The sequence below is a fragment of the Dromaius novaehollandiae genome, chromosome 1, assembly GCF_036370855.1.
Source record: "Dromaius novaehollandiae isolate bDroNov1 chromosome 1, bDroNov1.hap1, whole genome shotgun sequence".
Classification (NCBI taxonomy): Eukaryota; Metazoa; Chordata; class Aves; order Casuariiformes; family Dromaiidae; genus Dromaius; species Dromaius novaehollandiae.
In genome coordinates, this window is record NC_088098.1 from 85,331,799 (window position 1) to 85,359,665 (window position 27,867).

Genomic DNA, 27,867 nt, shown 5'->3' on the forward strand with positions numbered 1-27,867 from the left:
TTAAACCATAAACATTCACTTTTTCTTTTTATTAAGAAAGCATGCACAAAAATAAACTCGTGAGACCATGCCCCTCTCTTCCTGACCACTGACACAAAGCGTTGTGGGCCACACCACAGTGGAAGGGCACGCAGGAACACTGGCAAGCCGATCTCTGCAGGCCACATCCTTTTGCTCCCAGCAGGCTGTTACCAGCTTGCAGTGCAGAGCTCCACGTCCAAATGGATGCCTTCCCACATGCTAACCATGCGCATTTATTTCAAGGGCAGAGGAACGAGGCTAATTTGCACACTGACCGGCATATATTTACATATGCAAATGAGGCGCAACCAAATATGCAAATGGGCAAATATGCAAATGAGGAGCACTTGGCTATGCAGAAAGAGCCATCTTGGTTTGTTTTTCTTCCAGGTGGTGTTTTCAGTCTTCCACAGGGCTGGCTTTCCGTAACATCCTCTGCAAAACACTAACTGGCACCTAAGAGAGGCTGTCTCTGGTGCCATGTTCCAGAGAAACCCAATCACACATGCTTCCAAGTTGTATCATTCCCATCCTGAGCAGCAGAGGTAACAGCTGACTCCATGCTGAAGTTGGCTCTAGGATTCCTCATTTCTCTTGGAAACACTCAATGACAAACTCCCCCCCCCCAACACACACACACTTAAAAAAAAAAAAAAAAAGAAAAGAAAAAGAAAAAAAAAAGAAAAAAAATGCCCCCCTCCCCCCCATCCAATGAGACTCTGTCTACTTCCCTGACAAAGATCCAATTGGTTTATCCCTACAGCGAATTCAAAAAGCAATGCTAAACTACCTCCCCTGTCCCAGGCATGTCAAGCCCCTATGGGATGTTTTACTTCCATCTTGGTTCCCCTCACTGGTAAATAGGGAATAAGGGCAGGGGGAGGCTTTACAAAATACAAAGAGGAAACGAGGTTTGATAGAGCAGAACCATACCAGAAAGAGGGGAACAGAGGACACAGCTTAGGGGAGGAAGCATCTCAACCCTCACTCCTGCTTCCACACCTTTTCCACCTTCCTGCTTTGCAAGTGCTGACAAGAACCCATCCTTAAGGGCCTACAATCTATTCCATCATCTCCCCAGCTTAACTGCAAGGGGTCTGACTCACCCTCCTCCCCTTTATATTCTACTTCTTTGCTGTTCAGTTTAAAAATCTCCTCCACTTTTCTTCCTTCTTCTAATGCATCTCTTACAAACATATCATTTGTGAAGGTCTCCCAATTACTTGACTGGAGGGCTCCAGCCCCTTGAGCAGAAGTCCTCTAATTCACCTCCATTCTGAGTAGCAGCTTCCTCTTTCCACCTTTAGCCCATTCACCAAATGGGTACCAATGACTGAGAATTTGTATCTATGCAGGCAAAACTGTTGCTGGCATTCTCAAACCACAGGCAAGGACAGTCTCCAAAGAAATAAGAGAGGGACAGGGCCAAATAATAACCAAAGAAATACTGATGGTATGAGAGAACTTTCTGATTTGCATATGCAGATGAGAGTCTCACTGCCTATTTTGAAGGAGGGCTTGAGGGGGTTGGGGTAAAATTAAAAGCTCTGGGGAACAGAATTTGATGAATCACATATGGCCTCCCCCAACTGCTGGTACAAAAGACACCTGCTGAGCTTCTCTAACCTGATAGGTACATAGGCTTCACCTTCCTGGAAACTGCAAACAACAGTGTAGAAAACAGATCAGGATTCCCTCAAAATCTCTTTAGGTTCTCATAAATGGCACTGCATTCTGAAACCCATCTCTGCTGAAATGTCCTCTCTGCTATAGATTCTCTTTTCTCCACACTCTCAGCTCAGTCCAGCTCTCCCTACCTCAGAGATTGCCCTCTCTTTGTAATTGGGATCTCTACTTCTTTCCTTGCTTTTTCCTGCTGGTGCAAGAAAGTTCACAGAGCTAAGATCACCCCTCCAGTGTCCCTTTAATCCCCTGACTTTTACAACATATAAGAAACAACATAATTACAGGCTCCCAGGGTCCACTAGGCTCCCTCACTCCAGTAGCCAATACGACAGATTCACCGGCCACCTTGAAGGGAAAGAGGGATTGTTAAACGCAAAATGATGGAGGCAGAGAAAGATGCACTCGAGGATTCAGCCTTCCGAGGTCTTTTCATGGCACCAAGGAGCCATCACTCCACCCTCCGCAGGGCACCACGCAACACGAAAGATCCGATCTGATGCGTCCAAGGCCACCAGAGGAGGGGGAGGGCTGTGCTCAATTACTGGTAATAATAATAATAATAATAATAATAATAATAATAAACAAAAGAAGAAAAAGAAGATAAACAGGACGCAAGGAAGGATTATCTTCGGCAGCATCTTGCGGTGGCTTCTCTGGCAGAGTTAGAGAATACATATCTATGTACAGGCAAGGCAGGGAGGCTGGGGAAGGCAGTGCTGACACCATTCACCCCACGTCCCCCTTCCCTCCCATGTCCTTCATGAAGGACAGGCTCTCAAGTCTGTAACTCCCTAGGTGATCAAGTCCCAGTCGAAATCATCAGGGATTTCCTCATTGGCGCCTGGAGGAGGTCCTGGAGGCCGAGGGACCAGATGGTGAGCTGAACCGAGAACAGGAAAAAAGAAGAGAAGGGAAACAGAACAGTTAGAAGAAAAAAGCATGACTTTTTTTTTTTCACAGTGGGCTCTTGGGCAAAAGAAAACGTAAGGGATTCAGGCATCATAGGCTTCTCCCCACAGTCGAACAAGCACGAACACTATTGGAATGGATTTCTCCCTCTCAGACAGCACGTACCAAAGTCTGCAGGTAGGAGGTGCTGTGCTGTGAACTTCTTCACAGAACCACCTACAGAGTTAATTTGCAGCCTCCTTTCCTGATCACTGATAGAGCACAACGTGCTCTAGCAGTAGGAGATTCCCCATGTCAGGCTGTCTTCCAGCAACTGACTGAGGTTGAGGCTAGTCTAGGAGACCATTTATGTGAAGTGAAAGAAATCGGGCCACTGTAATTCTAAATCCTGCCAGAGTAATGGCACAGCCCTTCTGAGGGCCCCTTGCACTCCAGGCTCCTTCTCCGCCCTCAGTGCTCCATCTGGCTAGCAAGTGCTTTGGGAGAAACACACAGAGGTTTTGGGAAGCACTTCCTCAGTCTTCATTGGTGTAATATACCTTAATGTCACCCCTTACCTGGGCGATTATATCCTGGAGAGTCCTGGGTAGAAATCTGGTACATAGGAGACGGCCCGGAGAAGAGATGGGGAGGCTGGGGCTGACCATAGGAGTTCACTTTGAAAGGAAAGGAATAAAAAACTGTTAGTATTCTGGTCAGCTGTATTGGCCCTAACTGGGTGACAGCTCAGCCACAGAGGAACTCCCTCAGACCCATGGGATACCGAGGAGATGTTCAGTTACTGGGTCCTTACTGCAAGCTATAGCTTGGTCAGGGATTGTGCTCTGGGAACCAGCAAGAGATTCTCTACTGTTGTAAAAAAGGAAGATTTTCATCCAGAAATACCAGAAGCTGGCTCAAAATCAGCCATTCAGTTCAGTACTAGGTGACACAATTGTATCAAGATCATGATACATGATACCCACTGTGCTGTCCTCACCATGCAACCTCCTACTCTCTGTCCAGTCAGTTCTCCTCCAACATGGGCACAAGAGCTCCTGCCATGTGAAAAAGCAGCCTTTCCACCTTGTCATTCCTTTCTGCTTGTTAGCTACAGAAAACAAACTCCATCTGCTTTATCAGTTTACTTTTAAAAACTATTTCTGTCAGGATATGCTGCCTTTCAATGGTATGCGTCACATGATGATGTTGTTTCTATGCTACAGATACAAGACACTGCTAGTTCTTTAAAGCCAGATGGAGCTGAGCTGGTATGAACAGCTCTCACAAAGGTCAAACACAGCCAAGCCCTGAGTTGCTTGGTGCTACATTGCCTGGCAAGGTGGCAAGCTGTTTGGGATGTTCACAGAATTGGGCCTTCATTCAGATGACATTTTAGTCTACCTCCTAATTACCTTGGCTCATGGACTGCTCCTGCTTGCCACTGTTCAGGGCACAAGAATCAGAGATTCGGGGGGGCTGCTGTGGGCCGACCAGGTGAGGAAGCTGACCAGTCTGGGTAAGGAAGTGATTGAGGGAGTCACAGAGGTTGGCAATATGGTGTTGATCCAGCGTCCAGTTCTTCCGCTCAGCCTGGCGCAGACTCTCCATCAACTCTGCAGAGGACAAGAGACAGTGGCAAAGCCAGCACTTACACTGGTGTCTCCCCTTGATTCTGGAAGAGTCCCTGCAAGTAGCTGCTGTCTTCCAGTCCTAAATCTCACCTTCTCCCTGCAAACCCAACTTCTTCCTTTCTAATCAGTCACAGGACATCTAGAGAGCTCCCTTTTCAGGGTATTGTCTCACTGACTCAGGCCAGCGGAGGGAGAAGCAGGAGAGAAACTCTCTTACCAGCTTTCTGTGATACTTTTATGAATTAATTCCCCCGCTCAAATTTGTAGAGTGTTCAAGTGACTGATGGTCTTTAACAGAACCTATGAAGTAGGATATCTCATTTTATAAACAGGAGAGTGATGTCACTGAGAAACCCACAGACTTGACAAGGTTACAATGAAAAAAGATCTGAGCACAGGACTTCCAAATGCTAGACTACTGCCCTTAGTCACTGAGTCACTAGGCCAACACTGACCTGAGAACTGGGAGTGCTCAATGCTAGACCAGTTCAGCCGGTTTACCATCTTGAAGCTTTCTTTCAGGGAATCAATGTTGGAGCACCAATCAGGGGGAAATGCTGGAATGAAATGGAGACAAGATTATTCCAAGACAGAACACCCTTTCCCTCCACCCCTTTATACAGAGTGATTGGCCTCTGTTCACCAAAGAGCCTAACACTACAGTAGCTAGAAATCCTTCTTCCTTTGGAATACCAGAGGATGATGTCTCCCCTTTTTATTTAGCCCCAGACTCTACCCTACATCCCTAAACAGAATCCCAAACCCGGTGTAGATGCATTCCCCTTTCCTTCAGTGACAAGTGAATTTCCTACTCAATGATCAATCAGAACTGGCTTTTGCCCTTTTTTGTACACAAAATGTACACACTGCTTAGGGGAAGCTTGCTTGTGGAATTTCTGTCTAGGGGCTCCCCACTACTCTCATTTTCCCAGTTGTTCTTTCCATCAGCAGTGACTCACCAAAGCCAGCATTGTTGACTGAAGCCTGTGACTGCTGCTGCTGGTGCTGATGTGGCTGCTGCTGTGGGTGGGAGTGTGGGTGGTGTTGTTGATGCTGGTGGTAGCCTCCATGCTGCATTGGGGGTGGGTGCATGGACATCACTGGTGGAGGGCCATAACCTTCACCACCCTGCTGCTTTCCTCCTTGGGATGGGCAACCCTCTGGGGTTGGGGTGTGGAGTGGGGGACCACCACCCACTGATGAGGGGCCCTGCTGCTGCTGCTGGTACATGTAGTAGTTGTGGTTGGAGGGCTGCATGTCACCAAGGAGAGAAGAGAAACCTGCAGGGTGAAAGAAAGAGGAGGGAGCTTTAACAGGTGCCTGGATCAGACCTCTGCTCAAATTATCCAATTCTAATTTCACACTACTCATCCCCCTATTTATGAAGCTTTTGAAGTGCCCTCTAGAGGCTGTAAACAATTAACACATGCACAGTTATGCCCTCACTGTGCTCCAAGTTCTGTTCAAAGCAAAAGACCCTACAAAAAAGGATTAAAACTCTAGTACAGAGTTAGGCACATAAATGCCTCCATGGATTTGTCCTACATTCATCAAACCACAGTGTGCCCTCCTGAAATTTCACATAGATGTTGGTCTCCCAGAAATGACCGTTCAGCAAATCTAAAGTTAAACAACAAAACACAGATAACGGAGAAGTTGATAAAGCTGATTTACTGTTTTGAAAGGGTCTCTTCAGTTCCTATCTTCCAGGCAGCTTGGTCTGTAACCTTCCTAATTTTTCTGACAGAAATAACTAGGGGTCACACATTCTACTGCTTTTGTACACAGAGCACACTGAATACACCATGACTCCTTATTACTTTAATTTCCTCCTTCCCTCATTGGGTGCGTTCTTGCTACTCTCATCCATTTCAGGCATTCCCTACAGGCAAGGGCATCGGGCATTCTCCATTCTTCCCCACATTAGGAGCACAGCTTATTTCTTGTGTCTGCTTCCCCTGTTCATTCTTCTCTTATGCTGTACAACCTCTGGGAAAAATCACAGTGAAAGGCACTGCATAACACTAACCTGAGCTACCCATGCCCTGCTTTCAGTGTCCTTACTTGATCATCCATAAGTAAGCCTCAGTTTTCCACTGGAGCCAAAATCAGAACTACTACTGGAATGGGGCTGAAGTGTCAATACTGTCGTTTTCACTCATAGGTCAACCACACAGCTTCCTCAAACTTTGTAAGCTTTCCTAGACCACCTTAGAGCCAAAAACTTTAAAAAACATACTGCTGCTTAGCTTTTACAATCAGAGGCATACACAGAGTAAAGGTCCTCTTTTGGGTTTTTGTAGCTTTCTCATTCTAACGTAACAGGCTTCTACTAAGAATTTCAAGTGTCAGCATGATGCAAGTAGTAAAAATAGTATTTTTTTTATTTCACTAAAGCCACAAGCTCCTCCTGTAGTAGCAAACTCCGCCTGTGCTATATGATGGCTGACAGCTGAGCAGCTGTAAAATAGGAGAGATGTTCATCTAATAATATATTCCTTTTTACAACAGACTAATATTCAGAAGAATGTTTAAAGGTGGGAACAGCAATTTGATATTTTCATGAAGTGGTTTCTGTGGGCATCCCATCTTATCCCTGAAGTGACTCTGCCCTCTGGTGGCTGCTTCTTCAATCACAGAAATCTGATCTACAAATGGAGTTGTAAGGTGTTCCCACTCTCCAATCCACAAAGCTCTATTCTCCAAAGCCTCATCCAATCCTAGTTTTAACAGATCTTAGCAACAATGACTTTCCACTCTCCTTTTGGGGAAACTCCACTGCCTACATGCAACAACCTTCTGCCCCCTATGATTTCTAGCCTGACAGTCGTGACGTCACATTATGACGTCAGTCAAACTTTTCTTTAGGACTTCACTCCTCTGAGCTTTTGCCATTCTTGCTTTAGTATCAACACAAGGTATTTTAAATTCATTAACCTCTTTTTACCTGACAGAACTGGGGGCAGAGATAGAGAAAGGACATGCAAACTTCTTATCTGCCCCTGGCAGAACTAATTACAGCATGCCAAGCAAGGAAAGTCTGTTTGCACAGGCTCCTAAAAGACGGAAGATCTGAGACACACCAAGGATATATCAGTGGACATGTACAGGCTATAAGGCTATGTAGGCTATGCCCACCCCTCATAACACATGGTTACTCACCGTGCTGAGAGGAAGATGACTTCTCCAGCATGGATTTGTAGAGATTTCGGAAGGACCAGCTAAGATCCTGGAAGTTGATCTCAGAGTAAGAGAACTTGAAGTCATGGTTGGCACTGTAGAGCGGGGGTGGCACATCGGCCCCTTCACGGCCCTGCCCACCTGCTACTGTAGAGGCTACATCAACAGGCCCTGCACCCTGCTAAAGGACCACACAGGGTAGAAATAAGCCGTCTAGTTTGTACTAGATTTTATAACTTAAGACAGGGATCCAGGGACGGGATGCAGGGAAAACATGCAGCGGTATCACATAACACTGGGCTCATCGCCCACCAAGTCTTCCCAAATGCCATTTTCCTTGAGGAAAGTCAAATACCATCTTCCTTCTGCAACACACCATCTCCAGCCTGTACTTCAGCTACCTAATGCCATTATGCCTTTATCCTTATCCTCATCTGTCCCTTTCTTACATTTCACTTCCTCCTTATTTTCTTTCTGGCTATGCAACTTTGACTTCTTCCCTTCTTTTTTCTTTTTCCCTCTATACCACTGTCTCCGCTATTCCCTCTCTTCTCAACACTTTTCCATTCACGCACTCCTCCCCCTTTCCTTTTCCCCACTTACTCTCTTCTCAAGGCTATCTTTTTCCCTGCTGCTCACCTGACTGTAGTTGGCAATGGAAGTGGTGCTCTGGAGTGATAGCTGAGGGGTAGCCTCAGGTGGCAAAGAGGCTTCCGTGCTGACTGGAACAGCCCCTCGCGGGCTTTTACTTGCCTCTTGCTCTGGGGAGTCTTGTGGTATCTGTGGATGGGGGAAGAAAGAAAAGAAAAGGAGCGGAAATCAAAAACAGATGGAGAAGTGAAACTGCAGATGGGAAGCCAACTCCTCTATAGTAGAAGTTCATGGCTTAGAAAAGAGGACTGGGCCTTAGTCACTGAAGAGTCAGGATAAGGGGTTTTAGACAGGATTAAATTTGCTACTGAACAGCAACAACAGCCAGGACAGCAGGACACTCATGTCAGTTCACTCAGTCCAGCCTTTGTCTACCCATTTGTACACCCTGCCCCCAAAATGGGACCACAGCCTGATGCTGAAAGTATTTTTTTTTTTTAGAACAAGAAGGGACAGCCCCTCTCCTGCTCTGTGCTCTCAGGAAAGAATGACACTCACATCATCATCTGGAGGATGCCGCCTCTTGCGAGATATATCTGGACAGGTATCTATGGTCCAATACGAACCCTGGAAAGAAGACCCATTGGTAAGTCACTGTATTACTAAATCAGAGAGCTTCCTGCAGCAGGCTGTTACTGACCCTAAGGGTACAGCACCAACTAAACATCAGGACCACCAAGACCACCCTCCAGGACATCAGACAACTGAGACTTGGGGGTTGGAAAGATTCCCCTCCTGCACTGCATCAAATTGAATAACGAGATACAAAGCTACTGGTGGAAGGCAGAATGCTCCATGCCTCTGTCACTCAGAGACAGGAGACCAAGAGCAAAGGATGTTTTGATCCAAGCTAGACCAACTCCTTTGGATCTACACACCCCCTTCAGTACCTTCCTCACAGCATGGATTTGTTATTCACTGGCAAGCACCAACGAAATGGTCAGACTGGGCAAAGGGAGCTAAAAGGACCCCTCTCTTCAATGCTTGTGAGACTCCCCTTTGAGTTCTGCACCCAAGACATTGACATACAAGAGCACATCCAGAGGAGGGCCACCATGACAGTTAGGGGACTAAAACACATGATGTGCAGGAGGTGCTGAGAAAGACAGGCTTTTCTTCTCCAGACTAAACAAACCTAAGAGGACTTAACCACTACCTTCAACTATGTAACGAGGTTACAGAGAAGACAGAGCCAGACTCTTCTCAGAGATGTATAGCAAAAGAAAAAATTATTTAAAATGATGGTGGTGCAGCACTAGAACAAGTGCCCAGAGATGCTGTGGAATCTCCATCCTTGGAGATATTCAAAACTTGACTTGACAAAGACCTCAGCAACCTGATCTAATTGGCTCTGTGTTGAGTGTGAGATTGGTTGACCCCCAAAGGTCCCCTCCAACCTAAATTAGTCTATAATTATGTCAGTTTGTTATTTTCTGAATTATGATGAAGACAGCTCTAGAAGGTGATTTAGTTCATTTTAGTTTCCAGCTGAAATCTGAATAATCATGACAAGCACAGGACAGGTTTTTATTATGAACCAAGCCCAACATGCCAATGAGCACCTGCAGACATGTACACTGAAGTCAGTTAGGATTTCCTGGAATAAACCATATAACCAATGGTGTTTTTGAGCAGTGATCTTCAGAGCTGTACAACTTCAATTTCTAGATACCAACTGAGTACTCAGTCCTTTAAAGATAACCTGAAAAGAAAAAGCCTGGGCAAGTGGCCCTTTCTGATAACTTTATGATGCAGAAAAAGACAACAAGATTTCTGTCCAAATGCATAGCTTCACATCTCCACCATTTCCTTCTGCTTGTTTTTTATAGTAGTAATATCTGCATACCAAGTCTTGGTTTTGCTAGCAATTCTCCTTTATAGTCTGTATATATTAAGAGAGTTTTACTAGCCCTTACTGAACCAATAAATTGCTAAATTCTTAAGAGTTTTTCTTCCAACCGATTTTTACAGATTTGAATTATGTGATGGTGATATTTTTTCAACACCAAATGGTTTGCAGTCTGAATAGGCAGTAGTTCTGCTCCCACTTCCTTGGATCTTGTTTCTGTGAAACCCGTGATATCATAACCCTGCCTTTCGCCAGCAGCCTCTAAGGTCTGTCATAATAGAACAGGTTCAACTAGACCTGCATTTTACACACAAAAAAAAAAAAAAAAAAAATCAAGAAAAAGAAAGAAAACTAACCGAGTACATCCAACCCTATTTTCTTCTTCCTCTAACATCTTCAAAGTCAATCAAAGATCACAGATTAAAAAAAAAAAAAAAATGAAGCTAAAACGATTTGGGCCCCTTTACAGGTTCCCTTTAAGCAACTGCTTCTGTAGCCAAGCACAGCAGTAAATCTTACTACTGCTTCCATTTTTTGCCTACACTTTAGGTTTCAAATTCCAACCATGGGTTAGAAAGGGCAACCCTGGCTTATTCCCTACAGTTTTAAATTGCTTGCCCATGAGCAGGCAGATTGCTTACCTTCCCAGGATCATCCCTTGGTCGAGGCACCTTCCGAAAACATTTATTCAGAGAGAGGTTGTGACGAATAGAGTTCTGAAGAGAGATTTAGAGATACACATAAGTGCTACAATGAAAATCAATGGAGTTTTCCGTATGCCTAGGAGCGGGCACAAAAAAAGAGAAGGACGGTGCACACTCAAAAACCAAAGCTTACTACATATATGCCCCAGAATGGAGCAGAAAAGAAGCTGAGGAAAGGAAAGGGATGGATTAGGCTGAATAACATGGGTTGAATTACCTATACACGTACAGAAGATGCAAAGAAAAGAGTATCAGTGTGATGCAGAGCTTGGTAGTGATTTTTTTTTTTGGCAGGGTCCTTATTAAGGGGCCACCACATACATAATATGAAAAGCTCAGAGAAAATGAGACTTCTGGCTCTGCATTTCCTCCAAGCAGTCAACTTGGTTTCACATTTGTCTCTCTTTATTTTGCTCAGTGAGAACATTTTGCACAGAAGAAAAAAAATAAAATCTTTTAAACAGAGAGGGCACTTTAGCTATGAAGGCCTCACCTTCCAACCAATCCCCGCATTTTTGTAGTATGGAAAGTTGTCACAGATCCAACGGTAGATCTCACTGAGTGTCATCTTCTTGGCAGGTGATGAGTTGATGGCATATGTGATCAAAGTGGCATAGCTGTAACGTGGCTTCCCATCCTGGTGCACTGCAGCCTCGTCTTTATTCAAGGTGGCATTGGGATCTGTCGGTGAACCTGGGGGACACTTTCGGGCAGCCCCTGGGGGTCCTGCTTGTGAGGACCCCCCTAGTTTTTCAATAGTAGCCCTTAAAGTAAGCTGTGGGAGCCAGTCTATGGAAGTGAGGCTGCTTTCCAGGTCAGAGGCCATGATGGTGGAAGCTGGAGTATCTGTGAGGAGACAGGAGCAGAAAGGGAACTCCAGAGATATAAGCAAGTTGAAGTTTAAGAGCAGAAAGATCTCTCTGCATTACTCCTCTGCCTCTCCCCCAACACAAAATACCTGCCTGAGGATCATACTACGCCATGTACCTTATTCACAGCCAGACACAATCATCCACAAAGGCCTGTAACCATGTTTCTGGGAGGACCATTCTTGCTGATAATAGCTGGGACAGAGCTGATGGTAACTTTGCTGGCACGGTCTAACCCAGAGCATCCCAACTGTATTCAGGTAAAGAATTACAATACAAAAGAGACTTGTTCAAAGGAGGTAGAACTTTTTCAGCAGCTGTATTTCATTCACTCCTTTACTACTGAAGCAACATAACCTTAAGACCTTTCACCAAGATCTTGTAAATTTATTTTGTCACGTAAAGGGGAGAATCACTGCTAAAAGAGAATATCCCTTCATGTCATATCCAAACCACAACTTAATCAGATCATCTGTAATAATCAGGACTGTGACTACCTTAATCTGGGGGAAAATTAATTTCTTTCTAAGACTCAGTCTCTCTTGTTGCATCATGTGACATTATAATTAATCCATTTCTTAGAGCTAGGGTTACATATCTCATTTGGAAATATCAAAATCATGCATAACGCTACATATAAATAATTACATCTACCATGTCAAGGTGGACTAGACTATACTGAGCTCACGATAGTTACAGTTTTGCCTTCTATCACACTTTCTTCCTAAATAAACACATCATCTTATTGAATTAAATGTTGCTTAATTCACAATATAACAGGCAAATATTTTTCCCAAATCCAAGACACAAGAAAAACTGACTTGTCCAAGGTCACATAGCAAGTTTGCCACAGGGAGGAAACAGAATGAGGATCTCCTGACTTCCAATTTTTCTATTAGTCACAAGACCATATTTCTTCTCATAAAAATAAAACACACCTGCCGAACGTGACTAGCATTTATACTCAGGGTTTTCTACGTAAACAATTATTTTATAAGACACAAATATTTAGTAGCATGAACTCTGTATGAACTTGTATATTTAGTACATGCACTTATAGGCTGCCTTTTCAAGTAATGAGGCCATCATAAAGAACACCACTATTATTCCTAGTGGCTGCAACAATATATCAGCAGCAAGCCCTCTATGTTTGGACTTAGGTAGCTAAGTTTCCATGGTCACAACTTGCACTGCACTGCACTCACTCTTTGCATAAAGTGAGGAATTAAGTCTTTAGCAACTGCAAGTTCCACATCTTTCATTTTTGAAATTAATCTTTTTAGAAGAAACTGTCTTGGAGCATGCTAGTACATACGAAAAGTAAAAGCACAAACACACATGCACACACATGCACACACACAGACACGCACTCTCTTGTAACAAATTAACCACAAACATACATGTAGAGATAACAGAATAACACACATGAACATATCCTGCTTAGGAAAAATTCATCAGCAGGCACCTCCCACCAAATGCATCACCCATCTGAGTGGATCAGATGAGACAGGGAGACACCCATCTGCGTGAAAAACAATTAGACATTCATTCTAAAAATAGGTATTTGAAAAACAGTGTGGATGCACAAATCCAGACACTGGTGCAGCCAGCATTCTGGCATACAATCTCCACCTTCTTCCCCCAGCATCATATGCACTGTACTTTGCACTTCTGCACTGAAGTGCTCTCACAGCACAAAAGCACGCATGGGTCTACACTCAGACACGTGTGCATGCACTGAACCATTCATTTTCAAGCCTCTGAGGGCTGAAAAACCTACGCAGTACCCCCAACAAAATCCAGCACTCCACCACCACCACCAGCAACTCTGACAGGTTAGGCTCAGAAGATACCTCAGAAAACACAGCCAGTGCTATCAATCACACCCATATGCACACAGAGACTGAAAAATAAAATTGCAGTGCTATAGTATCTGTAGTGGGTGGAACATTTTTTTGTCTGTGGAGCAGAGGAAAGGAAAGGCCCAACTGCTACCAACTTATCTATCTACTTATCTGCCACACTATCACATATGATAGCGATGACTACTTACTCTACATCTAACTAGATTATTAGGGTTGCAGAAGGCTTTCCATTGCCTGCCCTTTACAAGTTATTGCTTACTGAATATAACTCTTTTGGGGTGAATTGATCTAATCTTGCATATTTTTAGAAAGAAAAGCAGCATTGTTCCTTCCTGAATTATGCAAAGGTAAAGCAATGATGTATTTCTATACAGTGGAGAAGGAAGAAAACTGCTGAGGTATCCACGTAACTCAAACCACAGCTGCCTTTGCATGGCAATTTTACAGGTACAGCCCTCACTAAGGAATAGTGTTTAGACCACTTTGGGAGAAAAAATATCAGTTGAATGTTTAGTTTTGTATGTATGTGCCTCACATAAAATTTAATTTCCACAGTGAAATCAGAAAACAAATTGCTGCTGCTTATCACATGCATATTAAACCCTTACAAAACACCAGTTGTGCTAACAATACAAAGGCAAAATGAAATAAATGCAAGTTTCCCAGCCTACCCTTTTTTTTAAGGGCATTGACATCAAGCAAATTAAGTTTTAAAAAAAAAATCTTATGTCAGATAGAGCTTCCAAGCTGAAATGGCAGAAACTCAAGAACCACAAATACTGCAGTTTTCACAGAGTCCTCAGATTTGCCCACATTATGTCAGTACACCATTTGGGATGACTGGCTATGCAGTAAAAGGTAAGGTTGATATGCAATATGCAAGCATAATACCCTCAGTTTCATCAGAGACAGGCAAGGTTAGAATTGGGTCAAATTACAGCCTCTAAGATTCCAAATGTTTCCATTCCCTGGTTTATAAACCTCTTTGACAAGAAAAGAATACCCAAATCCTCAATTAAAAAAAAAAATCTATTTTTATATATGCATTGATCACCTGGCTATGAAACTGCTACTTTTCAATAAATGCAGCAGCTCTTTAAGAATACACATGTTAGAAAGTAATTTAGAACAGAAAGATAATACTCCTAAACAGTATTCACATAGAAAATTTCAAGTTGGTAGAATAAGATTATTTTCCAAGTTTAAACTTGATCATGATACTGGCAGAGGAAACATGGGATCTATAACAACCTGGCATAGACAAACCCTCAGGTAAGGTGGCACTTCCAGCAACACAGTCGGTACAGAAATAGTATGTTGTAATTTGCTACTAACCTATTTGAAAGAACATTTGCTATTTAATAACTACAGTTACAGCACTTTGTGCCGCACATCACATTCACATGATTTGTCTCTCATCCAAGTACTATACCAGCTTGATGCTACTTAATGATATGATAAAACAAGACTGCAGCCAACTCAGAGCAGTTCATGATTCTTCCAGTTTCCACTTCCCAGCTTACCGCCTGGCAAATGTTCTTTCAAACTCCCCTCTTATGATCCTATTCAAACACAAAAAACCAAAATAACTAACAGACACACTGAACTGAAATTGAGGGTGTTTAAAAAATAAAATCCCACCACATTAGTAAGCTAGAATTAACTTCTAAGAAGTAAAAAGAAACCTGAACACCATAATTCATAACCTCCCAATTTAAAGTCAACCAAATACATAAACTGACGCTGTTTACCTTTGTACATGTAAAAAACAAGGTTAAGGTAGCCTGTCATAATCATCTTCAAGAGCTGGAAATAGACTGTAGTTTCTTCATTTCTCAAGCACTAACTAGGTTCCAGTACAACCCCAAGTCAAGACAGGTCAGAAATATGTAAAGATGACAGCCAACCACTGATCCAAATCTACAATTAAACACATGGAAACATGTCTGATTCATAAGGAAAAGATATCAATCATTCAAGAAAATCCTATCATTGAATACATCTTAATGTATTTACTTGGGACTAGTGATACTTCCTTATAGCTCTCCAGGGAAGCTTCTTCCTTACTTTGAATATTTGGGATCAGCAAATTGAACCTCACACTGAAAATGTAACCCAGCCTTCTTTCTATCAGATTCCTTGTACTATACCTGCTGCTGGACTGAAGAAATTAGTACCGTGCCTACCCTGCTATTTTGCAAATGCTTGCTCCCAGCCAGTCTGATCCTATCCAACATCACTGGTACTTTAATATATCAGGACTGAAAAAAAATGTATGAAATGTGGGGAACAGAGCTCTAAGAGTCATCTTGAATGCAGTTAATAAACACTTACAACCCAAATACTTTTTAAGGCAGAACTCAAAGGCTGGCCAGTCATTATCAGCTACAACTGAAGCAGGAGAGTGAAACAATGAATGAAACGATGCTGTGCACAGCCTGTAGAAGATGCACTTCTTTCACTGTTGTTTTATTTTTCTTCCTGCTGCAATTCTAATCCAGTAAAAAACTACCAGCAAAACACTCAAAGGAGACTCAGCTTAGGTTTCTCAGCACAAACTTCGAGCAGGAATATATTCAAAACATACTGACTAGTGTGAGGCATTAATGCAGAGCACCTATACAAATAAGGCCACTTCTATTTAGGTGCCTGAAATACAGACCAAAGGATCCAACTGACAATGTTCATCTAACATAGCTAAAGAGATATGGCTGGCTTCTGGGGTATTACAAAAATAATAATAAAAAAATCACTACAAAGAAACCATTTGACTACAGCCTTTCTAAGAAAGGTGATTAGGATGGCAATGAAAGGAAGCTGCCTCAAAAAGCAAGAAAGAAAAGTAACACATGAGATGTGCATGGAAAAATGGACAGCTTCTGCTTTGATGGAAAAAAGATAGTTTTGAAGTACGCTTGTAAAGTACACATGCAAGAAACTTGTATTCTTATGCCAATACAAAAAAAGGGGAAAGAATCAATATCTCTAACTCTGGCAGGAGGAGAAATATGCCATTTTAAGATGTATGTTTTCCCTCAAAAACAAGGCGATATGGATGAAGAGGGCAGGAACAAAACACTTAAAATCTTACCTTCTCTAAGCAAACTTCCTCACTGAGAGATATTTGTTTCATGTAAAAAGCTAGAAAGAAGGATAAAGCATATCTAATTACCTGGCTAGTCTCAAAATTGTTGTCCATCATTTTGGTAACTATCAATGAGAAGCCTTTAGGAAATTTTTGATGGTTCTGGAATCTAATCCAGATGGAAGAGGGAAGCTACTGGTATTGCTCATAAAATGAAACTTAATGTGAAAGGAGTAGTAGGGGTGGTGTTAGTATGTAAGCACACCAAAAGAAAAGCACTGCAGTTTGAATGCACACTTCTGTCTGCAATGCCATATGGAAGGAAAAAAAACAACCCTTGGGCAAAGAGATAACATAAGTTGTCATACCCTAGAACCACATTTCCCTTCTTTGGAAGTAGTAGAACAAGAAGAAAAATATTTTCCCAATAAACTAAAGGGTTGGAGATGTGGTAATAGGTGGCACAAAGTTTGCGCTTGTCATGAACCACAAAGGAAAGAAGAATTCACCAAAGGAAGTTACTGTCACTTAAGAGCACATAGCATGGTATCAACTACATGAATATGAAGGAGTCTGTTACAAAGTCTGTGCCTGTCCATGCCACAACAGCCTGATTCTATACCCCCTGCTTGAAACTGTTTTCTGTGCAAGATTGAATGGCTTTGAACACTTTATGCTACTTCATGCAAATGAATACAGGTGATAGAGAAATTATGATACTCTGAACAGGAAATTGGCTAAAAGTTACAATACACTAAGATGGTACTGAAAAATCAAAGATGAAAGATTTTAGACTGTGCGTAGCTCAGGATAAATCACTGAACTAGTTGCTTTTGATTATAATTAAGTTGTTATAAAGATATGATCTTTCTTTAACAGGCAGAAATTATCTCAACAATATAAGGTTCACATTAAATCTAGGGGGGAAATAAAAAGAAAACAAATTTGTTTTTATATAGTTACTAATTATATAAAAAGCATAACAGCACATTTTAAAATATGATGAACTTTTACCTTTCAATCCCCTACATTTTCTGAGGTGAGTAGAGGAACTGCATGAGCAAGGAATAATTTCATATTTTGAGTTAAGTGAATCAACTGCATTGACTGTGCATGTAATCCTGGTACTAATAAAGCATGAAGATTTTTGGGGACTATAAAGTCACCAAGAACCCCATGCTGAAAATGTATCAGAATCCAATTCCAAAACCATGGGATTTACATACGTGACCTGCTTTAGACATATCAACTGATGGTATTAGAGCCAAAGTCTAAAATACTCTCATGTGAAGGCACTGTCTTTTACAGGCATAAAAAGCCAGAATCAACTATAACTAGTGCCTTGCCAAATTTTAATAATAAAACTAACTAATCCAAGATTTCTTTGTTGTCTGCTAAAAAAACCATGCAATAGAAATGCAGAGAGACACGAGACAATTGTTGAAGAGATCCCTCAGACACTCTGACAATATGAGTTCAAAGTTAAGAATAATCAATTTGCTTACGTATGTTGCTGTGTAAGTGAGAGAGGGGAAGACTTAAAACGCCTGTCAAATGAAACAGCAAATGATATTGAGAATACTGGTATGCCTAAAATACTTTTGAGCCAAAATTACTTGTGATAAAACTACTATAAAAGATTTATTCTACTAATAAGCCCAATGTCCCATCATAGCCCTTCACCTTCCAAAAAATAAGAAATTTGAAGCAAAAAGCAAAACAAGCCTTTTGAAGAAGCACAATGAAAATATATCACCACAGCAGAACTCTCTCTAAAGCACCCCTCCCCCTTCAGTACCACTAAGCAATATTTTACTACTGGAAGCAGGAGCTGTAATTCTCAACATATGCCAAGGCAGGCAAGAGAAATCTTTGGTATTTGTTTCAAGAATATTAACAGAACAATTACTCTTACACTGAGAAAGGTATTGGGTATTGTTTTTGGAGTAACTCAATTTTATGAGTATATATCTGGAAAAAAAAATACTTTGGAAACCAGAAAGTCTATGTGAGAGAAACTGTATCTGTAATATGGTATTTCCCCCAACCTTGTGGAAGCACCCAGGTTGAAGAGAAAGATTTCAATTTTAGCTGTCTATCAGAATCTCATCCAGTGGCAAACCTTCTGTACAGGATATGCAAATGTTGATATGTCACCCAGATCGCCTCTGAAATTAGAGACAACATCAGAAGTAGATCTGCATGCAGAATATCTTGCTCAGAAGATCTTTACATCATTGCAAAGACAGCTACAGAAACTCACGTTAAAAGAATGCATTATGTACTTACAAATGAAAATTGTATTCTGTTTCCATAAAAAAAAAAAAAAAAGGATGTCAGTGAAAGATTACTGTTAACCTTGCAGTTTAATAATAGTAATACTACAAAGCTCACACATAAGAGGGCTCCCTGGGCTAGGCGTCAGCCAGGCATAGTGAAAATGAAAATCTGACTGCAAGTGGTCAGAACCTGTTCACCAAAGGCTGAACCACTAAAAGAGAGATTAGTCAATATGAACTCTGCAATAGCTGCTGAAACAAGCCACAACCCATTCTGTCCCACCTGTGGAAATGGATATCAAGCACTAGGAAGAACTACGTACTGAATTTATAAAGAATAAGGAAATTGGTATCAAGTGTAAATTATGTGTATACCAGGTGGTCAGAATGTAGGTACAGCAGATGCTCCTAGTGCTAAGATTACAAAAGCACAGCGGAATAGCTTGTTTAAAAAAAAACTCTGGAAGCAAAGTGCAGCTGAAATTGAAGTTTGAGACTGATCAGAAGAATTAATACTGTATAAAGCTCACAAATTAGGTCCCAACCACTTTTAACCTAATTCTTTTTGGCTTTTCTTTTAGCTCTTGTTATTTTGAACTGAAGTGACTGAAATGTCTTCCAGGAGACAAAACACCTGACAACCCCTAGCCAGGCCCACAACTGGTAAAAATTTATATGAAATCTGAACGTCAACATCACGATTCAGAATCACTCTAGCAAGGAACACTCATTAACAGTTCTTTCTGGCTTAAAATGCTAGTAAAGCTACTCGGCATTCTGCATCCTACTGTCTGGCCTCTATTAGCTGGCAGTTTTCCCATAGGTATCAAGGTATGAGTCAGCTGTGGAAGAATGTGAAGGGATGCTTGTGGAAGAAATTGAAAAGCACAATGTAACGTGTTAGTGGCAGAGCAGAGGGCAATACAATAAAAGACAAAGATAGATAAGGGAGAAATAAATGCGAAGGCCCTTAAGTGGGGACAAGAAGCTGGACCATTATTTGGTAGATGATAGTCAATGGACAGGATTGCAGGGGAGGAGATGGCAACATGTTGAGAAAACAGGCTAGAAGACAGCTTAACAATGCCATTTTTAACAAGACCGGAGAAGGGTAACACAGTCATTACAGGCCAGCCAAAACACACAGTAGTTGAGATGGAAGGTGAGAAAGCATAATGGTTACTTGTCTTAAGAGACTAAGAAAGAAGAAGTAGAAGGCTTAGGCCATGAAACTGGAGGATGAGGCTCTATCCTGTATGTGCAAAGCAAGAACAGTGAGATTCGGAGGAAATCCACATTATAGGCCCAACTATGGAGGCTTGCAACAGAGGAAAGCAGGAAACAAAGGGAAATCTTAAAAGAGATTTCTAGAATTCCATCTTGGTCTCAGTGATTTTAAACTAGCAGTGAATCATTTAAGAAAAGATGTTAAGAAAGTAAGCTGAAATGCATAATTTAGTACCACTGGCATGAAGATAGTGGTGAAGAAAAGCAAAGAGAACACACCAGAGATGAGTCTGTGCATCCAACTTATGAAAAAAATAAATGAAGAAAGGTAAATAGCCTAATGAAGAATGAATGACTAGAAAAGTAGGAGGGAAACCCAGAAAACACAGGCACAAAAGTCAGGAGAGGACAAGATTTCTAGATTGGGCATGATCAAGTGTCAAAAACAGCAGGGAAGCCAAGAAGGATGAAGATGGAACAGAGATCCTGAGACCTGGCCAAGAAAAGGTCATTAGAGATCTCAGAAGGAGAAGATTCAAGGGAGTCAGAATATCTACACTTAATTCAACAACAAAAAAAAAAAAAAAAAAGAAAGAAAAGAGTTCTAGGCTACACACATAGTAGAGGATCTTTCACCCTTCAGTTTTGGAGTCATAGGACCTTTCATGAAAGAAAAATGTACTGGAGCCTCATGCTTTCACTACTTAATGCCACAAAAGGTGGCCTAGCGAGATTTTGAGTTCAATCTCACATTCTAATCAAGGTAATCAACAATATGAAGAATATCAGTTGTAACACCCAGCCCTTATACAGTGTTTTTCATCCTTATACTTTGAAACACTTGTAAAGGATAGATACGTTTATCGCAGTATAAATGGGAAACCACACACAGAAGCACATAGCCCAAGAGCAGCTGGCAAACAAGTAGCAGAAACAGGCACAGAACCCAGGTCTCCCAAACCAAGACCAATTTTTTTACACTGAAAGCTTGTCTGCTTTGTTAGGCTAGAGATAAAAAAAAATTTCAGAGAAAATTAGTTTAATAGTTTATTTTCGCTGCAAGTTACCAATATGGAGAGAGAATTGTTTTGTTTTTACTTAACAATTTTGAGGGGAAAACTGAGAATTCAGAAACTTTGCTCCCTTATTTTGTGATCACAAAAAGTTTAAATTCCTTCTCAATTACTCAGGTTTTAACTTCTAACTGTAATTACATGGTATTTCTACTATAATCAGCCACAGAGTCTTACATGACAAAACATAAACAAAAATCTGAATTGCTAATGTAAATAAAAAGAAAAGAAAATAAAATCTGGAGATATAAACCCCCTCACTTCTCATCTCTCCCCTTCCCCTGATTACTCACTCTCTCTTATGCATTAAAACAAGGCCAAAAAAATAAGAAACATCCCCTAATGCTTTGTAGTTACTTGACCTAGCTTGACTTCACATCAGGTAAACCAACCAGTTTAGAAGGATTGGGAATGGGATATTGGGCCTTGCACAAATGGTTCACCCCACTTCAAAACCAAAATCCTGAAGTGCTAGAAGGAACTAGAGAATGTAATGCAGGCGCTTTTCATTCTGATTCACCAACTATAATCTAGCTATTCTTGAGGAAGGGAAGGGGACAGTAGAAAAGGAGGGGTAGGAGAATGAGTCAGATGGATTATGGAGACAAAGTGCTAGTGTCATTCCCAGCCTAGAAGAATCAAACATTTTCAGAGGAGCAAAATTATACTTATTACATAGTTTTATAAAAGAACAGGGTTCTTGACACAATCTCCAGCAAAAAATGCTGTGTGTTCACAAGCATATAATCTAATGAAAGCCAAACCAAGAAGAGTCAAAATGCAGGTGTGGTAATAACAAGGAGGCCTGTGAAATGCAGTGAGAAAGGATTCCCAACACAAAATAATCTTTGGGAGCAGATGTGGAATGCTTGCCTTACGAGGATAAAACAAGCATTTTTGGCTTTATAGGACATGAGGACAGAATGCCAAAGGGGACAGTAAGGAAAATGAGATGCAAAGGGCAGTAGTGAGAGACCTGGGAGGAGTAGTGGGGTGTAGGAGGAAATGAGAGTAAAGACGTAGGCAGGGTGGAAACATGCTGGGCCTTAAAGGTGCAGGAGAAAAACCTGACTATGGCACGATGTTAGGAAGCCAGGGATGGGATTTAGGAAGGGGCTGACAAAGGACAGGTACTAGCAACATCAGTGGAATGCTGTGTCTTCTACCTTTAAGACACCTACCCTAAGGTTCATGCTAGGATGGGGCAGAGGACAGGGGAGGAAAAAAAAGAAGAATAAGCAACAGTCTAGTTCAGATCTCGGCAAAGCACCATGAGACACAACAGTAAATTGGTTCTAAACCCCGTTGCAAAGGTCCCTGAGTCTTGAAACACTCTCAATATTTTGCATATGTTTCATTTCATTTTCATTTCAAACTTAAGGTGAAAATTTTACAATTAAGTGTGAAAACACACTGCAGGGTGCTTGCTCTCTCTCAGTAACACATTCACACAGGCTGCCTTTAAAAGTGAAAACATGGGGACAGTGTAGAAGTATGCCATGAATTTTTATGTTCATCTTACATCCTTTAGAAGGAAGAAGAAAACATTAACTGCAGAACAGGTAGCAAGAAGCAATACTGACTGCTACAAAGATGACAAGCCTAGGAGGGATAAACACATCAACTGAATATTCTGGTTAAAATAACAGGAAGTACACTATCCAGCAATACAGAGGTTTACATGCTTTTCTTTAGGTTTCAGAGTTAACACAAGTGGAGAGTTCACATGTTTTAGAGATACCATTTTAGGCTGTCCAATAATCTGGACACTACTAACATTTTTAGAGCCATCTTCCTGGTCAGGAAGGCTAGAAATGATATTCTTTAACTAAAGTTTCAGTTCTGAAGCACAGTACAGCTACAGATTCTGCAAATGGCATACTACAAAATACAGGGTTCTGCCTGAAAGTCACTGGTTACAATTCTATCCAAGGTTTGGAGAGCAAATGGAAAAATGAGTCCAAAAGCATCTTTCGGTTGCTAATGACCAAAAGTAATTCTTGTCTGGCAGCAGTGCAAAATAAAATGATTATCTTACCCCTGCTCTTGAGGGACAGCTGTCCATAACAGTTGCCATTAACTGTACCACCTTTCTGACAGTTGAAGTAAAGGGCCAAAGCTCCGAATTGTGATTGAGGCTGAACCTCCCACTATATGAAGGTCAGCTGAAGTTCAGGGGAGGAGGACATAATCAAGTAATACTGGATACCTCTATCTCTGGGGTAAGAAAAAACTTCACAGAACAGTTGAGGCTGGGGTCTCTTGTCCAGAGACACCAGAATTCAGCCATATTTTGCAGAAAAAGCAAGCATTACAGGACTCACAACCACATCTAGGACTGGGACATGACATTCATACTCCCTATATGGATTATTCCACTTCACTCTAACTTGTCTGACCCCTTATTTTGACCTAGACACTGCCTACAGAACCAGACTTCAAGATAAAACCCAAGGAACTTATAGAACACATAATTAAACATTAATATAACCTCCTGATCTTTTAGTAATGTAATCCTTTTCCCAAAAATCTCTAGACCTTCTCATTTAATTTTATTTAAGGACTTGACCTGAGAAGTGCCATGCTCTCACTTCTCAAAATTCACCGGGAATGGAGTGCACATAGGAAAGGATCAGACTGCTTCAACTTTAAAAGCCAACTTTGAAAGCATGAATGCCTGAATTTAAATTTACCAATCCATACACATACAATTAAGTGTCTATATCCAAATGCTTAAGACTTTGTAGCTTCTATTGAAGTCACCTCTAAGTTCCTGGACACTTATGAGAATCAGGCTATTTACTTAGGTACCTAAATGTGACTTTAGAAGTCTAATTTTAGGTATTCAGGTTTAACACTCTTGACATAAACTCTTAGAGACATAGCACTTTCATTTAAATGTGCCTATAAAGTTCCTTGCACTTTTATGAAGATGAATAATATTCTTCCTTTCCCTTTTATGAATACTTTTGTATTAAATAAATAGTACAGAAGAGCTGCAGTATTCCACCTGAGATGAAGGTGCATTTTAGCCTGTGATAAACATTAGATTTAAGTACCAACATCATCACACTAAAGAACCATGCCCTATAAAAATTATTGCCTTCCTTGAATTTACCAGCTTGTCCTGGCTTTTGTGGAGCTGTGTTTTAGACAAGATCTTCAGAGCAGAGACTGTCTTAATTTTGTGTGTCTGAGTCAGCAGTGAATACCCAGTCAGCAATTAACAAATAAATAACAAACAATTACACTACAGCATACGACTTTCAGCCCTGCATGTCTGTCATGAATATTAAAAACTCAGGCAGAAAATACAAATCTTACTCTTTATCACAATAATCAAGAATAAAACATTTTACACATACAAAGATAGTTATTGCAGGAGAGCAGAATTTTGTAAGGCTGGCATATACATTCTGTTAAAGTGCCTTGGCATCCATCAGAGCCAAAAGCACTTGAAAAATGTCAAGTCATTACAGTGAGGAAGGGGCAGAAGAAGGCAAATTAACCTCCAGAACATGAAAAGTCAGTTACCCCCTTGAGTGTACAAAGGCCAAAATGACTCAGTTATCTCTTACCTTGCTCTAGATAACACGTCTGTACTCAAAACAGCCTGATTGCACAACTATAGGGCAACAGGTAGGAGGGCCTCTAACAGTACCCCCTGAATATGCACTTCATGGTTCAGCCTTCCTTTAAAAATAACACCTTGTCAAGCTAAGCATAACTGTCAAAATCTCTGCAAAAACGGGGAATCACCTTGGAGGGACCTAGATTATTTTGTATGATCTTACTGTCAAATTACACCAAGAAGTTCCTTCTGGGATTCCCTATTAACCACTGTGCTCCCTACTGAATTCCAAAAGGCTACCTGTCCTGGCCAAGGATCCTTTGATCTTGGATTTCCTCACTGCTGTCTCATTGGAGAACAGAAACAGGAATATCTCAAGTGAGATATCCTTAGGGATGATGCTTCTGCTAAAGGAATCTGCTTTGGCTTGACTTGAGATGAAGCCTCCCTCGGACTTGATTTCTCAGGAAATCACTATGTTGGTGTCAGAATACTCATTTGGACAGGAATTTAAATGTCCCATCTACGAAAAGCAGCCAGCTTGGCTCACCATGACACTAGCATTAGGACTGATATTCCTAACCCCTGAACACAGAAGAAAACACATATGAAGGTTAGTAGCAATGGAATTTTTTTTTTTTTTTTTTGACTTTCAGAGGTTCCACCAGCATTACCTTGACTTTCATTCCTAGGCCCCCGAGTACAACTCTCAAGGGCACTCATGCCAGGATTCATTCCAAAGCCCCTGAGTACAGTATCATTTCAGAGTGTTAGCGCTGGGGTCTGTATATTCAGCTTCCCAGAACAATAAGGTCTGCATCTCACAATTATTTTATTCCTGCAGTTATGATCATAGCAAGACTCATGTAGAGAACACCTGACACTCTAAACCCATGAGTGCAATATAATATATATACATCCTTGGACACTAGCACTACAAATCACTCTTTCTGTCTCTTCAACATTTTTTTGGCCAGTATTATCCTTCTCAATGACTTTTGGATAACAGAAATTAATTTCACACCATTGATGATAAAGGCTGAGCCCAGGACAAAGTCAATATACCAATGAAAGAAAGCAAAAAGGAAAGGACAGAGAGGTTTGTTCCAATTAATTATGGCTAGGGTCGCCCATAAGCTAAACAGCGAGGAAAAGAATCAGGTCAATTCCCTGTAACATGCAAGCGTGATTAATGAGAGAGATGGAAAAAAATATATGGAAAAAGAATGTTGGGGAGAGGTTCATAAACAGAAGGAGACAGAAAAGATTCAAAGAAAAGCAGATACTAAGAGAGAAAAGACACAGAAAACATGAAAGACAGAGGGAAAGAAAATGATAGAAAGGAAGACAGACGTGACATAATGTGGTCACTCACTCTGGAAGATTTTCTGGAGGAAGATGGATCTTCAGTGCTGATTTCTGGGGTGCTGCCCTTCACACTCCTGTGAGCCCCATCCTCAGAATGCTGACGTTGCTGTCAAGCAACTCCAAGAGCTTCTTCAGGAAAGATTTGGAGGGCAAGGGGATTGTGGATGAAATCAGAATCTTGAGTGCTAAAATGATCTGCTTGGGATTGTCAGCCCCCTAAAACTGCTAGTTTTATTCCAGGATGGAGATGCTCTCTCTCTTTTAGCAGCTAACTACCAAAGGGGAATTCCCCTGGGAGATAGCATTTTCTTCTCTTCACTGATTGTCAGAGAGCAATTTCCGCAGTCTCCCTACCTGGAAGTCTCTCTTCTCTCTCCTGCAGGTACACCTCGTCCTTAAGCCAAATCTCTGAAAGAATTCTTGCTAACTCCGTGGATATTATCAGCAAAATCTGCCTTTTTCCTCCCCTATAACTGGGAGGTATATCTTCCCTCCTTGCACAGGTTATTTGGAGAAAACCCTCTTGGTTTAGGGAATGAGGGATATTCTTTGGGATGAAGGAGGACCAGATCAGTACTGGAAATTACCTTTATCTCCAGTGGTTAACAGCAACTGGAAAGGGGAGAGCACCTAAATCCGTGCCTGTTTTTTTTTTCTCTGCTGTCTGCTGACCAGATGTAAATAATTAAAATTACTAGGTAAGTGTGTGTGTGTGTGTGTGGGGGGGGGGTCCCGCTGATTTCTCTTTTGGGGACTGCCTCTTGTTCTTGTGGAGACTCCCCACTTACTATCTGGCTGGGTCTGGGGAACAGCTGGGGAAGGGGTGTCTCCTCTGCTTGAGGGAGGAATTTTTCTCACCCAGTAGCTATGGGGGGGGGGGGGGGGAGAGCAGGTGGTAAAGATGATTCACACAACCCCCAGAAATTTGGGGACTGAGAACACTTCTTCCCTCAATAGGTACTAAAGGAGCTCCAGGGGGAGGGGGGGTGTCCCACAGTATGGAAGAGTAAATCTGCTTCTAACTATCAGCGCTTACTGCCGGGACCCCTGTCCCCCTTGCCTAGTTAGTGAGAAAGAGGGCAGGTGTTAAGCTCCCCCCAGCTAATTAGCAGGGGAGGGGGCTAGCGAGCGGCTCTCCCAACCGGCCGGTGCGGGAGGAGGCTGCGAGGGGGCACCAGGGTGTCTCCCCCAGCCGGAAGCGGGGCTGCCTAACGGGGTGTCTCTTCGCGGCTGCGGATGGAGCAGGAGAAGGGTGCGGAGGGTCTCCTTCCCACCCCGCAGGCTAGAGTGGTGTCCCCCCACCCCGGCTGCGCAGAGGCTGTCCCTGGCTTCCCCCCAGGCCCCAGGTCCTCTTGCCCGGGCCCGGCTGCCACGGGAGGCCGCGGCGGCTCTCGGGCCTGCGTGGGGCTGAGCAGCCGCCTCCACCGCCTTCTGCCGGGCCTCGGCTTCGTCCCGGAGGGCTCCCCAGGCTCCTGTGCGGGGGACCCCGGCCGGGCGGCGCTGAGTCTTTCCAGGCCCCGCCGCTCCCGCGGCTGCTGCTCCGGGCTGCGGCTCCACTGCAGGCCGCGGCTCCTCCCAGGCCTGCGCTCCGCCTCCCCCAGCTCCCCCCGGCCGTTGCGGCCCCCGCCTCCCCGGGTTAAGGAGGCGCCAGGCTAGAGGTGGCCCCAGCTGCTGAGCAAGGCCACCCCTGCCCGCTCCCCCGCCGTGGCGAAGGCCCGCTCCTCTGGGGGGGGCCCAGCTGCCCCGGCGCTGCCCGCGGAGCACGCACTCCCCATCACCTCCCGCTGCCAGCCGGGGCCGCGGCCTGCTCCGGCATCGCTGGCCCCGGCCCCCGCCCCTGGCCCGGGAGACAGCCGCACGCTGTGGTGATCCTCTCGGCCGAGGACTCCGTGTGTAATAATCTCTTGCCGCCCCCCC

The 27,867-nt window shown here is 42.6% G+C and overlaps 1 protein-coding gene across 3 annotated transcripts; it reads right to left on the minus strand.

Moving 5' to 3' along the window:
- On the minus strand, positions 1-27,559 carry FOXJ2 (forkhead box J2). Of its 3 annotated transcripts, XM_026117785.2 has the most exons (13): positions 26,538-27,558; positions 25,958-26,079; positions 15,099-15,267; positions 11,107-11,459; positions 10,551-10,625; positions 8,559-8,627; positions 8,049-8,189; positions 7,392-7,590; positions 5,189-5,509; positions 4,685-4,786; positions 4,011-4,211; positions 3,174-3,272; positions 1-2,587 (listed from the first exon to the last, which is right to left on the minus strand). In XM_026117785.2, the coding sequence occupies exons 3-13, from the start codon at positions 15,142-15,144 to the stop codon at positions 2,499-2,501; spliced, it is 1,695 nt and encodes a 564-aa protein (XP_025973570.2). In that variant the 5' UTR covers positions 15,145-15,267; positions 25,958-26,079; positions 26,538-27,558; the 3' UTR covers positions 1-2,498. The 3 variants fall into 3 exon arrangements, with proteins under 3 accessions (XP_025973570.2, XP_064374366.1, XP_025973572.2); XM_064518296.1 differs by having other exon boundaries at positions 7,392-7,458; positions 25,958-27,559; XM_026117787.2 differs by lacking the exon at positions 15,099-15,267 and having other exon boundaries at positions 25,958-27,558.
- Positions 27,560-27,867: the final 308 nt, after the last annotated feature.